This window comes from Pleurodeles waltl, chromosome 4_2 (assembly GCF_031143425.1).
Source record: "Pleurodeles waltl isolate 20211129_DDA chromosome 4_2, aPleWal1.hap1.20221129, whole genome shotgun sequence".
In the NCBI taxonomy this organism is placed as follows: Eukaryota; Metazoa; Chordata; class Amphibia; order Caudata; family Salamandridae; genus Pleurodeles; species Pleurodeles waltl.
The window spans coordinates 409,470,034-409,492,985 of NC_090443.1; the positions used below are offsets into that span (position 1 = coordinate 409,470,034).

The window sequence follows — 22,952 nt, forward strand, 5'->3', positions numbered from 1 at the left end:
GAGGATGGTATGGGCAGAAAGGCGTACAAGGAGGCCTAAGCTTCACTCGAGATGAAAAGCTTCTCTGAGTGAAAGCCGCCTTGGAAACTTCAGTGCACAAAACTGCAGACATGCGTGTTCTCTTCTGAGGTGAACAGATCTAACCAAGGCACTCCCTACTGCTGAAAGAGACCTTGCGCCACCATCGGGTGGAGACGCCATTCGTGATCCACTAGGCATCGACAGCTGAGTTTGACCCCTATGATGTTCAGGGAACCTGCCAGATGTTGAACCACCAGGGATATGCCCTGCTGTTCCAGCCATATCCAGAGACGTAGAGCCTCCTGACAGAGTCTCCCCAACCCCACCCTGTTTGCTGCAGTACAACGCGGCGGAGATATTGTTTGTGAACACCTTCACTAGCTTTTCCTTGATGGAGGGTAGAAAGACTTTCAATGCCAGTCAGATCGCACAGAGCTCCAGCAAGTTGATGTGGAGTCCGGATTCCGCCGGAGACAACAGCCTTTTGATCTCCACTTCTCCCAGATGGCTGCCCCTTTGCAGGAGTGACACCATCTGTTACTACTGTGAGATCTGGCTGGGGAAGCAAGAGGAGTCTGCCTCTGACCAAATCACAATTTGTTAGCCAACACTGCAGGTCCTTTGCAGTTCCCTCCGAGATGCAGACCATCTCAGAGAGATTCCCCTGATGCTGCATCCACTGGAACTTCAGGTCCCACTGCAGAGCCCGCATATGCCATCTGGCATGTGTCACTAGCATGGTGCAGGAGTCCATGAGGCACAGCAGCCTCAGAGTCAGTCTCACTGAAATCCAGGATAGAGGCTGAAACATTGGTAACATAGCCTGAATACTCCAGACTGGTTGTTCCGAAGGATAAGCCCAAAACTGCACGGTGTCCAGAACAGCTCCAATGAAAGGGGGCGTCTGAGAGGGAATCAGGTTTATAGTGAACCCCAGGAAATGCAGGAGGTCTGCCGTAGTTCAAAGTGGGAGATGACAGCCTGGGGCGAGCCCACCTTCAGCAGCCAGTCGTCAAGCTAGGGGAAGACTGACACCCCTGATCTGTGCATATGAGCTGCTATTACTGCTATCACCTTGGTGAACACCTGAGGGGCACTGATAAGGCTGAAGTGGAGCACAGTAAACTGAAAAGTGCTTGTGACCTGTTGTTAATCGAAAGTAACATCTGTAGGCAGGCACGACGGGGATGTGAAAATAGGCGTCCTGCAAATCCAACGTTAACATCCAGTTTCTGTGATGAAGGGCAGACAAGTCCTGAGCTAATGTGAGCATCTTAAATTTCTCCTTTCTGAGGAAGAAGTTGGGGGTTCAGAAGAATAGGATAAGGCGAAGACCCCTGTCCTTTTCCTTTTTAAGGATCAGAAAGTAGCAGAAGTAGCAACTACAGCCTACTTATGGCCCTGGAACCCTTTATGAAGCTCCCTTAGCCAAGAGAGCCTTGACTTCCTTGCGGCGCTAGGACAGATGATCCTCCTTCAGCTGGTCATAAGATACAAGTATGTAGGGAGGAGAAGATTCGAAGGGGGGAGTAGCCCCTCCGAATTATCTGTAAGACCTACCTCTCTGATTGTTATGGACTGCCAGTGGTTATGATGGTGGATTCTGCCATCAGCTGGACGTCCATGATCGTGAAGGGCAAGATTAGGAGGGCTTAGAGGCTGTAGCTGCTGAGGGGGAAGAGGGGTTGTGGTGGTTGTAGCAGACTGCTGGGTACGCAAAACACGGGGTCGAGAAGAACCACGCCCTCCCCCACACAGATGCTGGGAAGCTTGAGCAGGACGGTGGCTTGGATAGGGCAGGCGTGGTTGAATACCCCTTTGTAGTCACAAAAAGGGCGAAAGGCAGACTGTGGTGGATGCAGTGCAGTTGAGAGGTCCAAGGACTTGGTCGTAGCCTGCAATTCCTTAAAGCGCTCCAGCTGAAAGTCTACCTTGTCCCCGAACAGACGGTTGTCATCAAATGGCATGATGTGAGAACATCTGGCTCACTGTTGTGGAAACCGCTCTGCCCAGCGAGTCAGTCGTGTCTAAACCACAGCGAATAGTGAACTTAGCTGTATCGCTCCCATCCTTGACTGCTTAGGAGAGAATGGCCTGGGCCTCCTTCGGGACCTGTGGCAGCACCTGTGCAAACAGATCCCACAGAGTGTGGGAGTAATGGCCCGATAAGCATGTGGTGTTCACTGGCCATAATAAAAGGCTGGTAGAATTAAAACATCTTCTATCCAGCCTCTGGGGTTTCCTGTCCAGGGGTGCGGCAGGGAACGTGCCATGGTAAGTGGAAGCCTAGAACACCAAGCTTTCTGGGGTGGGGTGTTGAGTGAGGAAACTTAGGTCCCCTGGGAGGGGCGATGTCTGCGGGCAATTGTCCTGTTCATGGGAGTCCCTGTACTGGACTTGGACCAAGTTCCTAGTAGTAAGTGCTTCATTGAAAGGAGGCAGGGGTTCAGAGGAGGACGCTCCCAGCTGTAGTACTTCCATCAAGATGTTAGTCTTGACTGCCACACAGGGCAACTCGAGGTCCAGGACTACAGCTGCCCTATTCACCACCGTAGCATATGTAGCTCCCTCATCGGTAGCCACGTAGGGGGAGAAAGTATGCCAGTATCTGGAGATGTGCCTAGTCCACTCCAGCCCATGTCCTGACCTTCTAACTGGCATTCTAAAAGGTCCAGTGACCCCTCACATTCCTCCCCAGGGCCCAGCCCTTCAGGATAGGGCTGAGACACCGACCTAGGACACACAAGTCGTTTTGGGCCCGGATTTGGTCGACTCTGCTCCGGCTCTGTGTCGGATTCAAGAATTCAAATGGGGCTGGTGGCGGGGGCATCAGCATTGGGACCGGAGCCGGGGAAGGTCACGTTGGCATGACCGGTGCCAGTCCTGATCAGATCAATGGGAGCCCATCAGAACTGAGGTCAAAGCGCTGGTGTGGAACCAGATGGAGCCCCCTCTGACCCCGAAGGCGTCTTAGGGGTCGGCCTGCTAAAAAATGAGGCACTAGGCCTCCTAAAAGTGTTTGATGTGAGCGGGGGTCGTTCCGGCTCCCAGAAAAGCAGGGAGGTGCAAAGTCAACACAGGCGTAGGCTCCACAGAAGAATGCCTCGAAAGCTGATGCTCCGTCACGTCGACCGAAAGAGGAGAAGTCGAAGCACACTTCAACTTCTTGTGCTTCTTGCACCGGAGTGGCCCAGTACTTAGTGTGGGACTAGGAGGGCTTGGGGCTCCTGGAGCAGTCCCTGGACCTTTCCCTCGACCGAGAACTCCAAGGTGTCGCGTGACACAGAGCCGCCTGCCGGACTGCAAGCAGCTTTAGACACCACTCTCTCAAAGTCTTCGATGCCATGGCCCGGGCAGTCAGAGCATGACTTGGAGTTGTGGTTGCCCTTCGGACACCACAGACACATGAGTTGTGAGTCCATAACTGACATGGTGTGGTGGCAGGTGGCACATGGTTTAAAACCCGTCTTCCTAAATGACATTCCCTCGACACACCAGGAGGAAGAAAACCTCAAAAAAAGTGGAGTTGACAAAACGTTGAAAAAAGCCTATTAAAAAGTGACAGAGTAGCACTCTATGGATCTGCACTGACTGATGCGGAAAGAAAAGAACTGATGGCAGCACGCCAAGGTGGCACCTACACCACTTCTAGTGCGGATTATATTGACGACACTGTGCAAAGCCGATTGGAGTCACCTACCGGCACGCAGGGGTACTGCTCACAAAAATCTTCTGGAACCAGTCTGGCACCTGGAGAAATTCAAAGGTGAAGAATCTGCGGCCAGAAGTCTCCATCAGATAAATAATTTTACTGGCAGTTACAGCTTCTAAAAATGTCGGGAATAGTAAAGAAAAGTTAGGAGACAATTCAAATTTGTCACACTTACAGACTCACTTTTCTCTCTGCAGTTTCTTAAACTTATTTTCCTGCAAGATGTCCTTCAGTCAATTCTGGTTCAGTGGGCTGCATAATCCTCATGCCTCTTGGGCAGTTCAATTCTTCAGGTGACCCTGAGGTATTCTTCTGTCAGCAAAGCCTGCCTCTTTGTCCTTCCGGGTCTTGGGTCTGCTTCTCTTCATACACCAGGAGGTAGGGCTTCCCTCTCTTCTTAGGCAGATCACAGCAGCAGTGTCATAGGCTCGGTCCTGCCTTTGAGGCTAAGAGTCCTCTTCTTGATCAACGATGGTCTGTAGTGGTACCCAGAGAATCCTTTCAAAGCCAAGATGAAGCACACCTACTGACTAGCTAGGTCCAGTATTTATCGGTTAACTGGATTTAAATGTTGCTCTGTAGTCAACGACCAACCTGTGTCAAGGAAATGTTGCAATACATAAACTACCATAACCCACAGCCACCAAAGTGAGCTGTTCATTTTACAATGGATGATGGTTTCTGGACCGTGAAACACCAGTGGAGGCAAATGTATACTATTTAGTGACATAAAGAAGTTCTTTTACTTAGTTGGGCGCTCCCACAGAATCAAACCAGGGTCTGCAATTGTGCTTCAGACATAGGCATCGTGTGAGACTTCTCTAGTAGACGTCAGCACCAATATTCCCCACTGCTAGAAGGAAATAAGAATCTACACAGAAAATAGAAAGTATCCTCCTAGCACCTAACACCCAGTCTAGTGTTTTTTACTGCTGGTGATGTGGAAGTCTTTTACTCTCAAAATCTAAGTCATGGGAATATAGGACTTTTTAAAAAGTGCAACGACTTTCAGGCAGATTATTTTAAGATATCTTCATAAACAAATTGTGTTGGGATAAACCTCAGGTGCAGCCCTCTTGTGCTTTGCTGGTGAAAATCATCAAAAACATGGAGCCCCCCATTCAACTGATGGATTATCAAATATAGTCGCTGAGAGACACATGGTGGCACTTCCCCCAGAGAAGCAATTACTTCACCCCTACATGCCTCAAGTACTCATCAAGCATAGTGAAAATGACAGTGAAAATGGGCTGCAGGTTAATGTGTGTGCAGTGAAGTGGAAGACAGTGCTCTTTAAGCAACATTGTTTGTGCAGATAAATTCATCAAGGCATGATGGCCGTTGACCAATGCAAGCACCAAGAAGACAGCATACTCTGTATTAGGAAGCCGGCTAACATTTTCCCAGGCTGTTGTTAGTAACTCCCATGTCTTACACCTGATCACACTCTCAAAGTGCACCTCTTGATTTCATAAACATTGACCAATAACCTCTTTGGCTTGTCACACAGCGATAAACATTACCACCCAATGGCATAATTTGCTAAAATGCATAGTGCTCATCAGAACATTCACCAGAGGGTTTATGACAAAATGAGGTTAAGAACATTAATATAATATTTTAGCCCCTGGAGTTGAAAGGCATCTAGATAATTTCTGCCTTTAGGAAAAAGAACGATCAAATCACATCAAGGGAGGGGAGCACCTGAAATGAAAAATTGTCATTCAGTGTCATCAGCATCAGAATGCCAAGGAAATATCTTAGAGTTCAAGATAAACATAAAATAGGACAAGGCAGTAGGCTTGCGTCCTTGAGACCCCTCAATAGATATGTTACAGTCAAATGAGAGGCACAGCTTCACTCTCTCTTTACTTCACCAGCCAAGAGCGATTGGAGACACCTGTCAGGACCATTCCAGACCATGACGATATTGCAGAGGCTCACAATGAAAAGACGGAATTTGACAGTGTCAAACGGTGCAAGAGCACAGCGATCTCAAAAACAACGCAACGGCTGCTTGTTTCCACGTCTTGTGCTTCTGTGGCACTTTGCTCTTATGGAAAGGGCTGAAGATGCATTTGCGGTCACTTGCATATGAAACACATGCACCTTTTGCACTGATGTGATCATGGGCGAGCGCCCCTCATATTCCACGGGGGTGTGGATCCATGTAAATGATAGAATCCTTTGTCACTGTGCATGTGTGATATTATAATGAGGCCACAGTGGCAAAGAACTTGCAATGAGGTGCACTGACTGTGCATCACATATGCAATGTCGCACAGTCCGTGTGGCACCCCAAAGGCACCCCTTGCAAGGCTGGAAAGAGTGCCCCAGGGACCGTCCAGGCATCCCATTTCAGGCATGTACAGTAAGGCACTGCTCTTGCCTGCTGGGGTGTGTATTTTCATCTATTAAAAGAGAGACCGGTCCGTCTTTTATGAAAGAGCCATAGTGTCTAACTGCGGTCAAGAAATTCGCTAATGTGCTCTCCTCAGCATAGGCACAATCTCTTAAGAGTTTGCAACTGCAATGAGGGCAGCACTTTTTATTTAATCATGGGGACCACAGCCTTGATGTGCAGAGGGAATGATTGAATTTGTAATGTCCCGATTAAGTCTTAGTGTCAACTGCAGCTAGCCTCTGATAAGAATTGGAGTATCCAATTTTCCACTGACGATATAGCCCGTGATCTACATTGACAGGTGGACTCACAATAACAGAGATAATTTAACAATCACTGTGCTGTATTGTACCAGTCTTCCACACTAACCGATGCTACATTAATTACCCTGTGCTGCCCTTAGTTTGGTGGGGCTACAACAACAAAAGTTTACACATTCAGCTTTTGGGGATCTGCCTCTTCGCATGAAGCACCAGACATTTATCATTATTTTGTCTTTCAGAAGCAGAATTGCACAGGATTTCTTCAACCATCACAATTCACTTATCTTCTTAGCTTTTTGTAAACTGCCATTCATACTTGATGTACATTTAACTTGTTTGCAGTGTCACTACCAATAGGCTGTTGTAAATGGCCAGGATGCTCACTTTGCTGTAATATAGACTCCTGCCTTGAAATACATGTGCAGTGAGAGTGATCTGAAGATGATTCACAGGTTGTTGTTGTTTGGACACATGTAGTTTAGTTTCATAATGAACATGCTACTTACCTTTGGTAATGCTCTTTCTGGATGATACTCTATCTAATCGCAGCTTTCTTCCTTATAATATATTCCCCAGCTACAATGGCAGTGTGCATGTGTTTGGTGAGGGGTCCCTTGCGGTGGAATAATACATGCTGCAGCCCTTAGGGACCCTCCCTGGACACAGAGCCCTTGGTACCACTGGTTCCTTGTACAAGGGACTTAGCTGTGTACCAGGGGTGTGCCAATTGTAGAAACAGTGGTACAGTTTTAGGGAAAGAACACAGGTGCTGGGGCCTGCTTAGCAGGATGCCAGCACACAATCAGGCCAGTTAGCATCAAATACCAGGCAAAATGTGTGGGGGGAACTGCAACCAGGGGCCAGTTTCCTACACAATGGGTTTGCAGACCTTCAAGGGACTGCTTCTTGGGCAATGAGTAGCACATTTTAATGCACATGACTATCCACTTCAACAGGGTCATCTTCTGCACAGCCTTCTCTTTAGTTGTTTCGGAGAATCACAAAACTTTGATTGTCCACTCGATGGCTCCTGGTACCATTAATGGGGTCCAACTGATGGAGCCGTTCCCCCTCTTTAAGAGGAAAGTTAGAGCAAAAAAAGCTGGTAGAGTAATCGATTATCCAATGTGGGAAGGAGTCAACTTTCAGCAACACTGCTGCCAGAGTCCTCAGCACCAATTTGCCTGTAAAATGTTGGATGCACTGAAAGGGCCTGCAGTTCACCCCTGCAACGAGTTGACATAATCACAATGAGGAAGACAGACTACAAGGTCAGAAGACGCAGCAAATAGATTTGCATAGGGTCGAAGGGCATACACATGAGAAATGTCAAGATCAAGTTAAGGTCCCAGTGTGGCATCACAAACGGCTTAGAAGGGAACATATGTGTCAAACCTTTAATAAACCCTTTACACTGTAAGGCCTTGCTGGGGTGAAGACAAAACAACAAAAAAAGATGTTCGACAACTTCGCCTGTAAGAGGTCAGTGTCCTGGGGACCACATCAGGTTACAAATTTGTACCAGCACCCGGAATAGATGGAGTTTGCAGAGGTGCGTCTGGCAGCAAGAAGGATCTCAACCACTTCAAGGCAGCAAACCGAAAGCAGTAAATTGACACCTTTCAGTTTCAATGCATGGAGAAGGAGGCTGTATGAATTCAAGTAGAGGACCCTGCCCTGTTGCTGAGACAGTATGTCCACCCAAAGTGGTAGCTTGATCAAAGGATAGATGCTTACACTCAGGTGTTTCGGGTACTACGCTGTCCTGGCCCACGTCTGGCCAAAGGGATGACTTGGACTAGGTCATTCTTGATTTTCTTCACAACTCTGGGAAGAAGAAGTAGAGGCAAGAAGGCATATAAGACTTTTTCGCTCCATTCCAGCAGGAATGCGTCTTCTAACAAGTATTCTTGCTGAAACTTCAACTAACAAAATTGCTGACACTGCACATTCTCGGCTCAAAGGAAAATATCTAGCCAGGGCTCTCCCCACAGGTCGAAGATGCCTTGCCCCACATAGGGATGTACGGCCACCCATGATCTGCCAGATAAAGCCCAGACAGTTGATCTGATCTGTGATGACAATCACAGAAGCAGCCCATAAACCTATGAAGGACAGGGTACATAATAATCAAAAGCAACAAAGATCATTCTAGGTTTCATTTACCAAAATAGTCAAAAACAATTATTGATTGTCAATTAATCCAAACAAAACCACAATTAAATGTTAATATCAATGTTAGTAGACCTGGATATTGTACAATAATCCAATATGTATAAAAACTCATTAAAAATACTCACACTCCAAATGTATACACAAGGATCTATAATAACAGCAATGGTGCTCTGTGAAATACAGAGCTTACACAGTGCAAGTGGATGCAGTGATAAAATTAACAAAAAAGTGATCATTAAAAGTTAATAAGCAATTGAATGGACAATTTCAGGGCTAACACCTCAAATAACCAAAGATTGTAAAGAAAGAGTCCCTTATTTTCAATCAATGGATCCTGACTGACCAACTACTTAATAAAGCAACTTTATGCCCACAATTGTTGATGACGTTTTGACCCTTAGGGGAATCTTTGGGTCATCATTAGGAAAAAAATAATTTTCCAGAGCTTAAGGTAGATCTCAATTTACTTGCAGAGAAGTGTTGAGAGATGAACTGTTACAGTCCTGAATTCAGGGTAGTACCAAATTGAACGGTACTAACTTAATGCAGGTTACAGAGGCTTCAATTAATCAAGTGGGGGAGCTGCCTAGTTCCCAACCAAGCAATGGTATGTATTGTTCTGGGCTTAAAGCAAATTCAAAAAGGTATAATTGTTAAGGAGACAGCCCCTTGGATAGACGCAAGAGACTGAATCTCACTGTCAGCGTGAACAGCTCAGGAATGTGCATGTTCCTAGCGGTAAGTGCTGATAGAAAGATTCAGTAAATGAAACCTAGAAGGATCGCAGTTGTCTTGGTCTGGTATTCAAGGCCTCCACCAGGTGATTGGTGACTAGAAAGATGTTCTGCCCACCTCCAGAGATGCAAGACCTATTCATAAAAGATCCAGGATTCCACACCACCCCTCTTCTTTCAGGACCACATAGCAGTGGTGTAGTCCATTACAACCTGAGCCAGCCTTTCCTGATGGACAGCAGGAAAGCCTTTAGGGTCAGATGAATGGTCAGCAGCTCCAATAGGCTGATGTGGAGTTGACCCTCCACTGTAAACTAGAGGCCTCGGATTTCTCCCTCCCAGATGACCACCAATCCAGTAGCCAAGCGTCTGTCACCACTATCAGGTCTGGGTGGGTGAGGGAGTGTGGCCTGTTGCAGTGCGAATCGTTATTGGTCAACGACTAATGCAAATGGTTGGCCTTCTCCTTAGAGGCATGGATATTATCGGAAAGGCAACTGGGATCTTATGTTATACTGCAGGGCTCACATTTACCACCTGGTGTAGTCGACAAGGAGGCTGCATAGGGCTAAGAGGCCAAGAAGCCTCAAAGCCATCCTCACCTCGGTCCAAGGCTGAGCCTGAAATATCAGCCTGAATGTGCCAGACTTGTTGCACAAGAGGGAAGCCCTTGAACTCCACCCTGTCCAGGATCGCCCCAATTAATGGAATCCTCTGTGATGGAATTGGGTGGAACTTCAGCTCATTTATGATAAACCTCAATAAAGTTAGGAGTTTTGCCATTATCTGGAGGTAGTCCATGATTGACTGTGGTGACCACGTACTTCAACAGCTGTCAAGATACAGGAATATAGCAAATCCTGACATCTGGAGATGGGCAGCAACAACCGCCATCGCTTTTGTGAACACCTGAGGAGCACTGGTGAGACCAACATGGGAACACAGCAAACAGAAAATGCTCCGGCCCACCCACGAAATGAGGATAATGCCTGTGGGCTGCAGGACTGGACACCATCCAGGAACCATGGTCAAGGACACAGAGGATCTGAGCTGATGTAAGCATTTTGAGGATAGGCCTAAGGTGCCCCTCTTCTCTGGACAAGTATGTAGGAAGAATAAAAATCCCTGCTTTTCTAAGAGTCTGATATCCTTTCTATGTCATTCCTGGAGAACAACAGGCTTACCCTCCTGTAGAAGGATGGACAGATGTTGTTCTGAAATTTAAGAGGGATACTAGGTGAGGAAAAGGTAAGGCATAGCCTATTTGAAAACATGCAAGGCCCATCTGTCAGAAGTGATGAATCAACAACTTGGAGGGAAGTGCTGGATACTGTCACCCACTGGTTGGGTATGCAGCACTTTGGGCAAACTAAAGTGACTTGCAGGCTGTTGTAGCAGGGAAAAGGAACTGGAGGACTGGGGTCCCTGCTGGCCTGAGCGATGTTTGCCTGTTCTACACCCACAACCCAAAAAGGACTGGGGCTGTCTGCGGCATTACTGGCTGCGAAGGTAGTCTCTGCCTATAAGTGAGACTCCTAGAAAAGTCCCTAAATATTGGGAGAGAAATTGTTTTGCAGGGGTCAACAGCCCCAAGAAACGCACTGCAACTCTGCGGTCTTTGAAGCATTCCAAAGTGAATTCCACCTTCTCTCCAAAGGGGCAAGACCCATCACGGGACATATCCAATGTCAATGCAGTCCGTGGTAGCCAAGCCTGCTCGAATAATGTACTTGGCTGTTTTGTACCCATTATGAATTGTCTGAGCCAGAGATGCCCTAATATCCTCCAAGATCACCAGTAGGATCTTGCCAGCCATATTCAAAAGGGCATGCGTATATTTCTCCAGTAGACAGTCCACTGTTACAGATCTCTGTGCCAGGCCTGCAGAAGAAAACATATGCTTCCCAAAGGCATAATTCTTTTGGATTCTCCCTCCAGGGTTTGACTGGAAATTAATAAAGGTTCACTATACTGATCAAGATCTGTAGAATGAAACTCAGGAGTAGGGTGCCTGATGAGAACATCTGGGTCACCTAGCCACCTGCCCAGGGCTCAGTTTGTACAAGAATGAGTGCCAGTACCAAAACCTCTAATGAGAAGCTTGCGGCTGCCACTATTAGACGTGGGTGCACCGTATGTCACATCTTTAACTTGCTAATAGACACTCTCTGCCCCTTTAATCTCACTCTTGAAGATTCCTGTTTTTCCCTTTGTGACGGGTTTTGCGTCTTTCTGCCTGTCTGTGATTTTCCCTCTCTTGCTCTCAGGAAATGCATAATAAGGAAAAATAAGTACTGGTCCCCAAAAATGAGTTCTGGTGAACCACACCAGCAACTACTGGCTCAAATTAAGTACTGCATTTCCCAGCTAACTGGTAGGTTTCACCTAGGTAGACACAAAAGTACCTGTGAAGGCCTCATTAAATGGGACTCAATTTAGGGCAGCAGCAATTCTTGTACACTAGGTGAGATCTGAACCACCACCACAAGTGAGGCACTTTCGCTGGTGGCCCATGTGACAAGTCAAGCTTTGTCTCACAGAAGGAATCAAGTCTGCTTGTGTTTTGTGAACCAAGTTAGAAACCATCATCAGTATAATAAGGGAGAAGCAGTCTACTCTCTTCACCATATTCATCATCCGTATTCTGAGGTGCACCATGCTTTACCAAAGGATGGCCCAGAACCAAAAAGAAAATGAGAGGCTATGCTGATAGTTGCAATGCGCTTAACATCAGTCAAGCTCGATCTGATGTTGATTCGGGATCCGACATGGACATCAGCAGCAGATCATCCACTGGCGCCAGAGAGTGGGCACCTGCATCTGGGTGGCAGATGCCGGCAAGGATCACGGGCTAGAGTAAATATCTTTATTGGAGCCAGTCCGGGCCAAATGATAGGTGCCGAGGGCAGGGGGCAGACGGCGCTAGAGAAGGACCCGCTGGCGTAAACCAGTTCAATGGGGCAGAAAGCTGCACTAGAGTGAGGCAGAACCACACTGAAGACTTCCAGCATTGCTGCTTTAAAGAGCTCAATCTGCATGAAAAGTAGGAGACAACCCAGGGAACTCATGGCACATCTGAACCAACTGAGGAGTCAGTTCCACATCCAGCGACCTTGTGGCAGTGCAACTTAATCTTGATGCCCTTGTGCCTTCTTATTGCAGTCAAAGTACGGGATGGGGTCGAGGCCTACTTTGCTTTCTTATGCTTGGCTTGGACAAACCCAAAGATTCAGAGCGTCAAGTGGAGAGGTTTCAAGAACGGCACCAGAATCAAGCCAGTGACTTCGAGTGAAATCTGTCAGAAGACTGCAACTTCGCCTCCTAGTCTTGAATCACCTTCAGGTGCATTGGAGTGCATTTATCAGAAGACTCTGGTTCACCCCAGGAGACCAGGCACCAAAGGTACTTCTCGTGTGGGTCCTGGAGCAACATCTGCTTCCTCCAGTTGCAACGCGTCTTAAACTGTTTTCGATGGTGACATCATTCCATAGTACACTGTGAAAACGTTCTGTGGAGTAGTTCGAAGATGGACAAAGTTGGGAGCTGAGCTTGGATTTTCACTGGAAGGTGTGAACAGAAAGTAACTTATATCAGAGCACAGGCGTGGCGCTTATATGGGGCTCTGCACTGTCACCTTCGAGGCGATACTGAATCACTACAGAACCGCATGACGCTCCCTATCCGTGCACAGGAGCACTGTGACAAGATTCTGTGGATTTAGCCTGTGGGGAATTCTAAGGTGAAAAACCTGTGGTTAGAAGTATCCATTAGACTCACTGCCAGAGATTAATCATAAGAATACAACATTGTAAAATGTTATGCAATAAGGTAACTATGTTTTCACTCTGTTGGTTGTGTTTCTGCCTTGAAAGATGTTCATTTAGGCTCCCATATCAGGCTCTGAAACTGGCATGGTGCAATGGTTCATGGCATGTGGCATAAATAACCTTTAATAACATACCCAAAAATGTATCCATATAATGAGGGCGCTCATTATCTATCAGTTACAGCCAGAGTTAGATTTAAACTCCTGATAACTAACGTAGTTTTAAATGGAACTCTTCAGTTGCTTTGATGCTCCTAGTAGTTTCTAGCACTACATAAGTGACAATGATGATGATACAGAAATGGCCAATAGGTCAAGTAACTATCTAGGACACATAGCACATTAACAACAAGTTGTTGAAAATCTGAGCAAACAGGCAGAGAGTTGCTGCAGAAGGCTCTCCTCTTCTTAGGTGATGTTTTAGTCCATGACAGCCCTATCCATACACTCTGCAGGACATCCAAGTCCACAGTAACACAGAAAATGGCAACTGTCCTATAGCACTTCAATGTGAAATGTTGGTGTATGCCTCTCGTACGTCCCCCTTCCTGAAGTCAGAACTGTTTGGCTAAAGCACCAGCAGCAACAAAAAAACACAAAAACCTTTGAGGAGAAGGCCTTACCATCTTCCTAGCAACTCTCCCCAGCAGTACAGAATCTTCTCCGGGCAGTCCTTGGACACATCACCAGTGCCACTGGAAAGTTCATTGTCACTTTCTGCAGCAAAGAAAAGAATAACAGATTTATTGAATACCCAGTCATAGCCAATAAAAAGACCATGCTGGGTGTCTATGGGAGAGTGCATGCTTGGTCAGTGAAACAGCCATAATGCAGCCATGCCAAATAAAACTGGCCCATTGTCATCAGCACCTCATATACAGATTGCCCAGTCTCTTTCCTTATTTTGTTCACGCTTGCTTGGAGTCACCTCATCTGAGGCTAACATGAAGACAGCTTTCCAGGCCAACACTGTCCAAACAAATATCACACAGATTAGCCAGGCACGACTTATATTTAACCATAGGCAGTGCTCACCAGTGAACCAAAGTTTACGTTTTCACCCCTTGATAAAGTACAAACGTCTGAAAACATGGCCATGCAAATTAAGTGAAAAAAAAAAATAGGTGCAATTACAGCATCTACAGAAAGATACAGAAGTACATTATCTGGGTAAATGCAAGGAGTGAGATGGACAGTATCTAGGGTCTACATTGTTAATGTCAGTATTGAAAAGGCCAGCCTGACCAGATTATAAACGGATGAGGTCTATGACTGCCTGACTGAGCACTGATTATTAACAGAGCTGATCTATTCCCTAACAGCTGAAAAGTATGAGACTACTTCATCAGGATCGGAATGGCAACACCTTCAAAGGCTTTACCACCCAACCTTAGGAAACCAGTCCTCTCCTCTACAGATGCCAGAGTGAGAGCACCAGAGGAGAAGGCAGCCTGACTCAATATTCTTCAGGCAGGTGGTCTGCGACTCAATTCAACTTAAAAGTTTGCGATTAAACCTATTTGTACACAGGCCACATTGTAAAAGCAGAGACACGCTGCATAAACTCAGCTCCGGGTGTGTTATTTTGTGCCTTACTAATATATGATTGGTTGTTATGCTGCAGCTTGGGTTCCATTTGTTATACTGTGTTCTGCTATCAGTGCACAGTGCTTCAGTTTTATGTTGCACTTTCCCAGCATCGCACACTAGTCCGGTTCCGTTGTACAGCTCCAATTACATTTAAGTTATTAAGACTGTTTCAGTTATGTTGTGACCTGCAAGCTCTGCAGGAGGGTCCAGTTATGTTGTTCTGTGGCAGGGCCAGTCCAGTAATGTTTTGCCATCATGCATTACACAGTAGTTAGTGATCTTGTGCTTTGCTAGCATTGAATGCTGGTCTTTTATGCTGTCTTTTGGTAGCACTGCTCCAGTGAGGTCGTGCTTTGCTAAAACTACTCACTGGCCTGATTATATGTGATTTTGCTAGCACAGCCCGCTTGTCCAGTTGTGCAGTGTTCTGCTCCCATTACATGCTGATCCAGTTGTGCTGCAGCTGACCTGTCTGCTTTATGTTCAGAACATGCATCCCCCACAACTGCTTGGTGTGGCCACCTAAGTGATGCGTAGTGCCCTGTCAAATCTCTCATTAAATAAATTACTAATAAATAATGGGTGATTTTGGTCACTCACAAGAAGCACAAGAAATGTGCGCTGGTAAAGTCAGGGCAAAAGATGCAACTCGAACACTTCATAAACTGTATTTTCAAAACAAGAAGAATGTTTTCCTTGCAACAGATGAACACCTACGCCTTCCTCTTCCGTAGGTTGATTTAAAGCAACGCTCCTATGGGACAGGAAATGTCATCTCACACTTGATATCACTTAATAGGGCTGTGATTGATGACTCCAGTACTACACCAGCTGTTGCCTGGTACTGCCTGTAAGCTGATGCCCTAGGAGCAGCCAGCCACCCTTCATACATAAGCCTAAACTGGATCAAACACACAGGAGGTGGGAGGAATGTCCCTCAGGATATCAAAGATGTCATTTTGACACCACTTATAAATTAAGTAGGAATGAACGCTCATGACAGACTATTCCACAGAACAATATTTGATTCGGTGTTACAAGAAAGCAAATCCCATGTCAATCACAAGAAAATATTGAGGAAGGATGACTTAAGACGGATGGCAAAGAGATATTGGACAAGACAGTCAGATAAGATCCTCCGCAGAGAACAATCGACACCGATTGGAATTGAAAAAACAGATAACGTAGAACTCAAACTCTTGCAAGAGCTGCACCTGTAACCTTGAGTGAGGAGATACCGCATTCTCAGTTGGCCCTGCTGCCTCAACACACTGGAGCACCGGGGTGTACTTGTGCATGCCTGCTTGTCTTTTAAAATATTTTGAATTGTGGGCACACGAAGGAATCAGAACAAGACCAATCCAAAGAACAACAGACACCAAGGGCACCAGACATTGTCAGAAACTTTATTGGGATGAGTGCTGGCATTATGTCACCTGATGCCGAAATAGTGTTGTGCGGGACCAATTTTCAGAGTGGGGATGCTGCAATCAATATTACATCACTTAAGTCATAAGGAAGTCAAAGAGATTGTGAAAAATCCAGGCATCACACAAAGAACGCGATTAGAAAATGAGCCACCCACGTTCAGCAAGCAAATGGCAAGGGTGTAGTATGTAGCCAGTGGTGCAGTTTGGAGCACACTATCACAAATATATTGCTAAAGGATGGGGCGGTAGCACACTGTCATGTATAGACAGCATATTTTTCATTTAAATTGCCACTAAATTTGCATAGAGATTTGTTTAGAAATCTATATAGCCCACACATGATAATCTGTGGAAACTGGGTTTCAGTGAATAGTTATCATTTACAAATCGCCAAGTAAAGTGTCTTGATTTGTTTTACCACATAAAATCTTTGTTTCCATCACACTTCAGAATTACTAAAATGTGCCTCATTTGTGAGTTCCTCACTGATGATACATTCTGAAATACTTGTACACTTTAACAGGTATTGAAATTGTGTGTCTTAAAACAAATGACATCATGCAGTCTTTCCTTTCACACTCCCTGTACCTCCAAAAGATTGTAACGTAATTCACTTTGAAAAATCCTCTCCGTTTGCAGGTAGGAAAAGAAACGTAAACACCAATATCCATATTAAGCAGCAATTTGTCAGAAAACAGAGTCTGGCATTTTACCTCTATCTTTGAACACACAGCGAATATGTCAAGGTAGACACACAATGAAAATGGATCTTTATGGCTTATTCACCTTCAGAACTTATGCATGTTTTTTTGGGGGGTGCAAAAGTGTGCTGATCCTAAAGTAACTTGAAATGGATATTTCCCTCTGAATATTCAGGACAAACTGGACATCTTGAGGAAGAAAAAGGCTCTCCTAGCCCATAGTATATGCTTTTCCTGTCTCCTTACTCCATTCTCTAAAGGATAGCTGCTTTTGAATGTATTCTAGCCAGGGCCCTACGCTCACTTATTTTGAATAACTACGTTTTTGTCATCTTGAAAGCCCCCCCGTTTTCTGTCCGTGTGCTACCATTCATGTACACCTTTGCAAACCGTGCATACATTTACTGTACCTTTTATTACTGGTTTAATTGGTGCTCTTTTTTCTGCAAAAAATATACTGTGTGGGTAAAATTATAATATTAACGAACTCCAGTGATGTTCATAAGATTATGTAAATGTGTTGGATATAAGGTATTCTCTGCAGGCAATGACACTGTATTGTTATACATGTCATATACAGACTACACCTAGCTCCCTCATTCCCAGATTCCATTTATTGTCTGATAGAGCCCCTACTTCCAGAGCATAGGGGGTTATGACAGTTATTGTGTTATTTTAAACCTGTCTGTGCTAAGGGTCATCTGACAGTGTCCTGTGTGTTGTGTCAACACAATGACAAACAGTTTTGCAGGTTCTCTGACTCATTTTGGGTGTGTCAGAGTTTCGGTTCGGTTTCACCTTGAATCAGCAACATTTGAGACACCCCAAATATTTGTAGCTTTACTTTTGACCAACCATTCAACAACAGTGTAGTTTCCTAGGGATTCACTTACCCTCCTCCGGTTCATCGTCCTCTTGTGGGGACAATGGAATGCCACCAGTAGGGCTGGAGGGCACCTTGTCCCTCTTTGACTCCCTCTGAAGGCTCACCACTTCATAGATCGCATCTCCAGCACTGGCGTGGCCTTTTCCTTCAGACTACAAAGAGGGAAAGGAAGAGGCAGAATAGCGGTTAAGAAGAGCGAGTGCAACACTCACAAAACAGTCACAAAACGATTCCATTTGGTCATGAGTGATCTAGGAGATCAACAAGGCCATTCTTATTTTAAAGCAACCAGGATGTACCTGAAAACTACAAGCCCTACTAAAAGCGGTAGTACAAATAAGGCTTAGGATTCAGATCCAAGAGTCGCCTCAATGATCGCCTCAACGGTACACCAGCACCAACACATCACTTCACCAGTTGTCCTGGCCAATGGTCTCCCAGCAGACCATCACCACAGTACTCAAGACCGTACAAACTACTTACAGAAAGCCTCCACCGTAACTCAGACACAGCAGATACAGCCAGTGTCACTTTATGACAGAAAAAAAGCCCGGGCAGCAAAATCAAGGTGGCCCACATTAGCGAATCATATAGCTCAACAAGTGGCCCATATTATGAAAATCTAGGCTACTGTGAACTTGAAAGACACTCTATATGTGTTTTGCAGAGTGTGTGAGACTGCATGCATTTGTGATTGCTACAGGCAATGCTTGTAATGATTTTAAGGAGGTCAACAATAAAAACTGTCCCATAAAATAGGCCCACAAACAGCCAAATAAGGACCACACGCTGACCTGTCAGACAAGCACTTCTGGCACTGCCCAGATCACCGAACAGGCCAGTCTGACTCTGGACACAAGGTACACTAACAGACCACATCAACTATAGTCCATAAACTAGAGTACATTTACAGGCCACCTCATCAGCACTCCAGAGACCCAGATGTCCATTGCTGTTATGTTTTTTCACAGGTACTCCAAGCCGGGGATCAGTTCTGTCACATTTCTTGGCATGCACTAAACCTATACAATGGTGGAACAGTACCTGCTTCAGCTTCAGGTAAAAGGTCTCCGTGAAGGTCTTTCGACTGAAATACCAGAAACGCTCATTAGCTGGGTACACGCGAACCACCGTCTCCAGCAAGAAGCGGACGGGCTCCACAACCTCAGTAATCACCATGTCAACTGCCACAGTCATGTAGACCCGTTTATCTGGAAGAGAAAGGTGAGATTATGGAATCACATACAAAACACTGCGAGGACAGATGTTCTACTGTACATACATTAAAGAAAAATGGAATCCTCAGGTGGAACAGGCTGGGGTTGTAGTGACAATCATATAAACACCCCTGGATATACGAAAACCTCAAGGCAACATTAAACACTGAGTGTGCTGGAGACAAGGAAATGGGGAGCTCTGTGCACAACCAACCTACAGATGCACATGCCTTTCATGTTCTAAATGTGAGAGCGTCTGGTGTAGTTCCACGGTCAAGAGACAGCAACAGAGAGAGAAAAAGAGTGAGCAAGGACTGAGACATGGAACACCAAGAGGTTGCAAGGTTTGCGCACCCTGAACATCCTCCACTTTATTGCAAGCAGAGGACAACGCCAGGTCCAGCTGAGGCACAAATAAAACTGAGACACCAATTTACTTTCCAGCATATTGCATATCACTGAAAAAAGACATGCGATCGGAAAGAATGATTCTTGAGGGATAATCATTATGGACAACTATTAAAATAAAACAATTTTAGTACAAGGCATTATTTGTTGCCTTCCATTTCACACAAGATTGCAGTCAATTTGTCCAGTTCGTTTGTGATCTTTTCATTAAGTATTTTGCTTTAACTTAATGTTCTTTACATTGACTGACTGCTGCAAATGACTGAGCATGGCTCCACAGAATCACCCAAAAGCGACAGAGGAGCAGCCCAGAGTAAACACTGGATGCAAGCAATCATGGCAGATGCTCAATCTATCCCTCGAACCAAACTGTGAGTAACCTGCAGGCATGAACTCTACGTAGCCAGCCATGGTTAATGATCTCAAGAGGCCATGAGGTCGCGTTGAGGCATAACCCATTGGCATGCACAAGTCTACCGAGGACTCCCAGGAGTGACAGAGGGGCCAGAGTGAAGGTTCTGTGGGGTCCACACAAAAGTGGAGCAACATACAGGATGCAGTGCATACAGGCAGCCATCAGAAAAGGTTTATCGAGTTAATTAATTTGGGCCAAGTAGGGACAGCGCACTGCATGTATTGGATACAGACAGCCATCATAAAGGATCTCTGCAATCTGCTCAGGAGTTACAAGCTATGAATTACCTGTAGGCAAGCACAGAAAAAAATTCACCTACAGCTAATGCTCTTTAGGCAGTGCTTAATTTGTAAACTAAAAGGTGCCGGTGCCCAAAGCCTTCCTCTTAAACAAGCGGTTGCTGCAATTATATGTGCGAGCACAGGATACTGAGGCAGCGTAATCCTGAAGCCATCTCGGGCCTCTTTAATCCATTAAAAGCCACTCCCTGCCCCTTTAGCTCACTCTTGGAGCTTTCTGCTTTCTCCCATTGGGACGCTTTTTCGTTTTTCTTTTCCTCCGTCTTTCCCATTTGTGTCTTTTGCTCGCAGCAAATGCTTGAGGCAAAAGAATAAGCACCGGCCCTCAAAAATAAGTGCCGGTGCTCAGCACAGGAAACAATAAGCACTAATTAAGCACTGTCTTTGGGACGACCCAGACGTAATGGAGGGACAATCTGCAGGCGGGCACCTCTTACAGAGAGCCAGGCCACGCAGGTCACAATCAGGACTGCAGAGCCACAAAGAATCTCTATAAGACAAACAAATGTGGCAAGTCACAGATCAGGAAGGATATGGCCTAATGCCCCGCTAGTCCACAGACTTATTCCTTTGTTGTCCGACTATATTTGCTACGGGCTTCCCAGGAGCGAAAGAGGCTGGTTACAAGCAGCCAGGATAACTGCCTCATAGGCTCTACACAGCAGCAAAAGAGGAGCCATGCTCTAGTTCAGGGATGTGGAATTCCTATCGCCCGAAGCCCGGGACATCTTGTTTGGGGTCAAGGGCAACAAGATTTTATGTTTACTTTGTCCTTGGGACAAGTAGGCCCAACCCCCTGTAGCACAAACCCTTTGGCTGCCTGTTTACAGAAAGTGGAATTCTCTGCAGTTGAGGTAATGTGTTTCCAAAAGATAATGCTGTTCGAACTTGTATTTATGGTTCATTATTTGAAAGCCTCCATTATTAGGGTGAGTGCTGTAAATAAATGTTTTAAGGTCACACTTCACTACTGACGTTGGTTCCAGTACAAAAAAAAAAAAAACGTGTACACACATGTTTGAAAAGTTTAGGCTAAGAGGCTAAGTATAATGCTCCCAGAATGCTCTCTGATTATATGCAAATGAAGTGTCATTTAGTAAAATGTGTTGATGCATGCTAGTATTTCCCAAAAATATTTTTCTAATTGAAAATCAGTGTAACATTTTCAACACGATTATGGGAAGCATGAAAATAAACATACACTGACAAAGCCAACTGATCTGACATATTTTTATAAGTCTTTTCGTTTCATCAATGCGTGTCTTGTTTTGACATGGCTTTTGTAACACTTTATTGTTGTGGGAGCTACCAGGCCCTCAACATTGTAACAAACATTGGCAAAACCCCCCAAAAAAGTTTTTGAACTCTTAAAGCACACGTTGCCACCAGCGGCATAACAAAGGCCCTGCAGCCCCTCCAGCACAGCACCTGCCCTGAGTGAGTCTGGAGAGGGGACTCCTCCATGTTCTTTGCAAAGGGGCACCCTCCAGTTTCGTTACGTCACTGATTGCCACTGTAGTTCCTGACACTGAACAAAACTACTTTGTGTGGCAATATGCTCCTTGTGGAAGAGCAGAATGCGATCACCCACAGTAAAGCCAGCCGAAAGAGAGAGATATAGAAGTTTAATAAAAACAAAATGTCTTTGTTAACACCAGACCTAATTAGGGACCAAGACCCACATGTAGGTAGCTTTTTGCATGTCGCAAACAGCGACTTTCGCTGTTTGCGACATGCAAAAAGCACATTGCGATGCACAAACCCAGTTTTGCGATTCAGTAACCTGGTTACCGAATCACAAAACGGGTTTGCGACTCGCAATTAGTAAGGGGTGTTCCCTTCCTAATTGCAACTCGCAGTGCAATGTAGGATTGTTTTGTGACCGCGAACGCGGGCGCAAACCAATCGCAGTTTGCACCCATTTCAAATGGGTGCTAACACTTTCGCAAAAGGGAAGGAATCCCCATGGGACCCCTTCCCCATTGTGAATGTCACTGTAAACATTTTTTCAGAGCAGGCCGGACCACTGCTTGCTCTGAAAAAATGAAACGAAAACGTTTCATTTTTCGTTTTTGTTATGCATCTCGTTTTCCTTTAAGGAAAACGGGCTGCATTACAAAAACAAACCAAAAAAACTGCTTTATTGAAAAGCAGTCACAGACATGGTGGTCTGCTGTCTCCAGCAGGCCACCATTCGCGAGGGGGTCGCAAATTGCAACCCACCTCATGATTATTCATGAGTTGGGCATTTGCGAAGCCCTTGCGAATCACAGATGGTGTCAAGGACACCATCCTACATTTGGATTTGTGACTCGCAATTTGCAGGTCACAAATCTGAACCTACCTAAATGTGGCCCCAAATTCTTAAAGAAAGTCACAAAAGTGCACCCATGGTATATGTCGTACCCCTATAAAATATTTGTGAACTGTATTTTAGCATGGGTAAATACGATGTGTAGATTTGCTCATGTGAAAATCTATTGAGCATTTGCAAGTTCATTTTCCCTCCAGCCACTTTCTTCCCAACCCTGGAAGAAGTTCTAATTCTGCCATTGTCAGGAGTAAATGTCCAACCTTTCTTATTATGGGAAAATATTAGAGAGAAGCTGGTAAAAATCTTTAAAACATGCAGGTTAGTAGGTTTGCAGACTCAAAGGCATTCCAGCCCTGGAACTATTGCTTACTGCTTCCTCCAGCCCCAGTATGCAGATCTGCAGAAAAGTGGCAAAATAAGGAAATTGCTACAGTAGGGATTGAAACTCCAAGTATTCAAGCCCTACTATGGTAGTAGCCCTGGCATAATCAGAGAGGCTATTAATTGCTGCCATAATTTGTCGCCACACTTCATGGCACCAAAGGGACAAGTAGACC

The 22,952-nt window shown here is 45.4% G+C and overlaps 1 protein-coding gene across 4 annotated transcripts in view; it reads right to left on the reverse strand.

Moving 5' to 3' along the window:
* The window catches only part of RABGAP1L (RAB GTPase activating protein 1 like), a 1,234,468-nt gene that overhangs the window by 819,423 nt on the left and 392,093 nt on the right, over positions 1-22,952 (reverse strand). For all 4 annotated transcript variants that reach the window (XM_069231590.1, XM_069231591.1, XM_069231592.1 and 1 more), the window contains 3 exons: positions 18,787-18,953; positions 17,750-17,894; positions 13,759-13,852 (listed from right to left, as the gene is read on the reverse strand). In XM_069231590.1, coding sequence (XP_069087691.1) covers positions 13,759-13,852; positions 17,750-17,894; positions 18,787-18,953 — 406 coding nt within the window. The remainder of the gene's footprint in view (positions 1-13,758; positions 13,853-17,749; positions 17,895-18,786; positions 18,954-22,952) is intronic.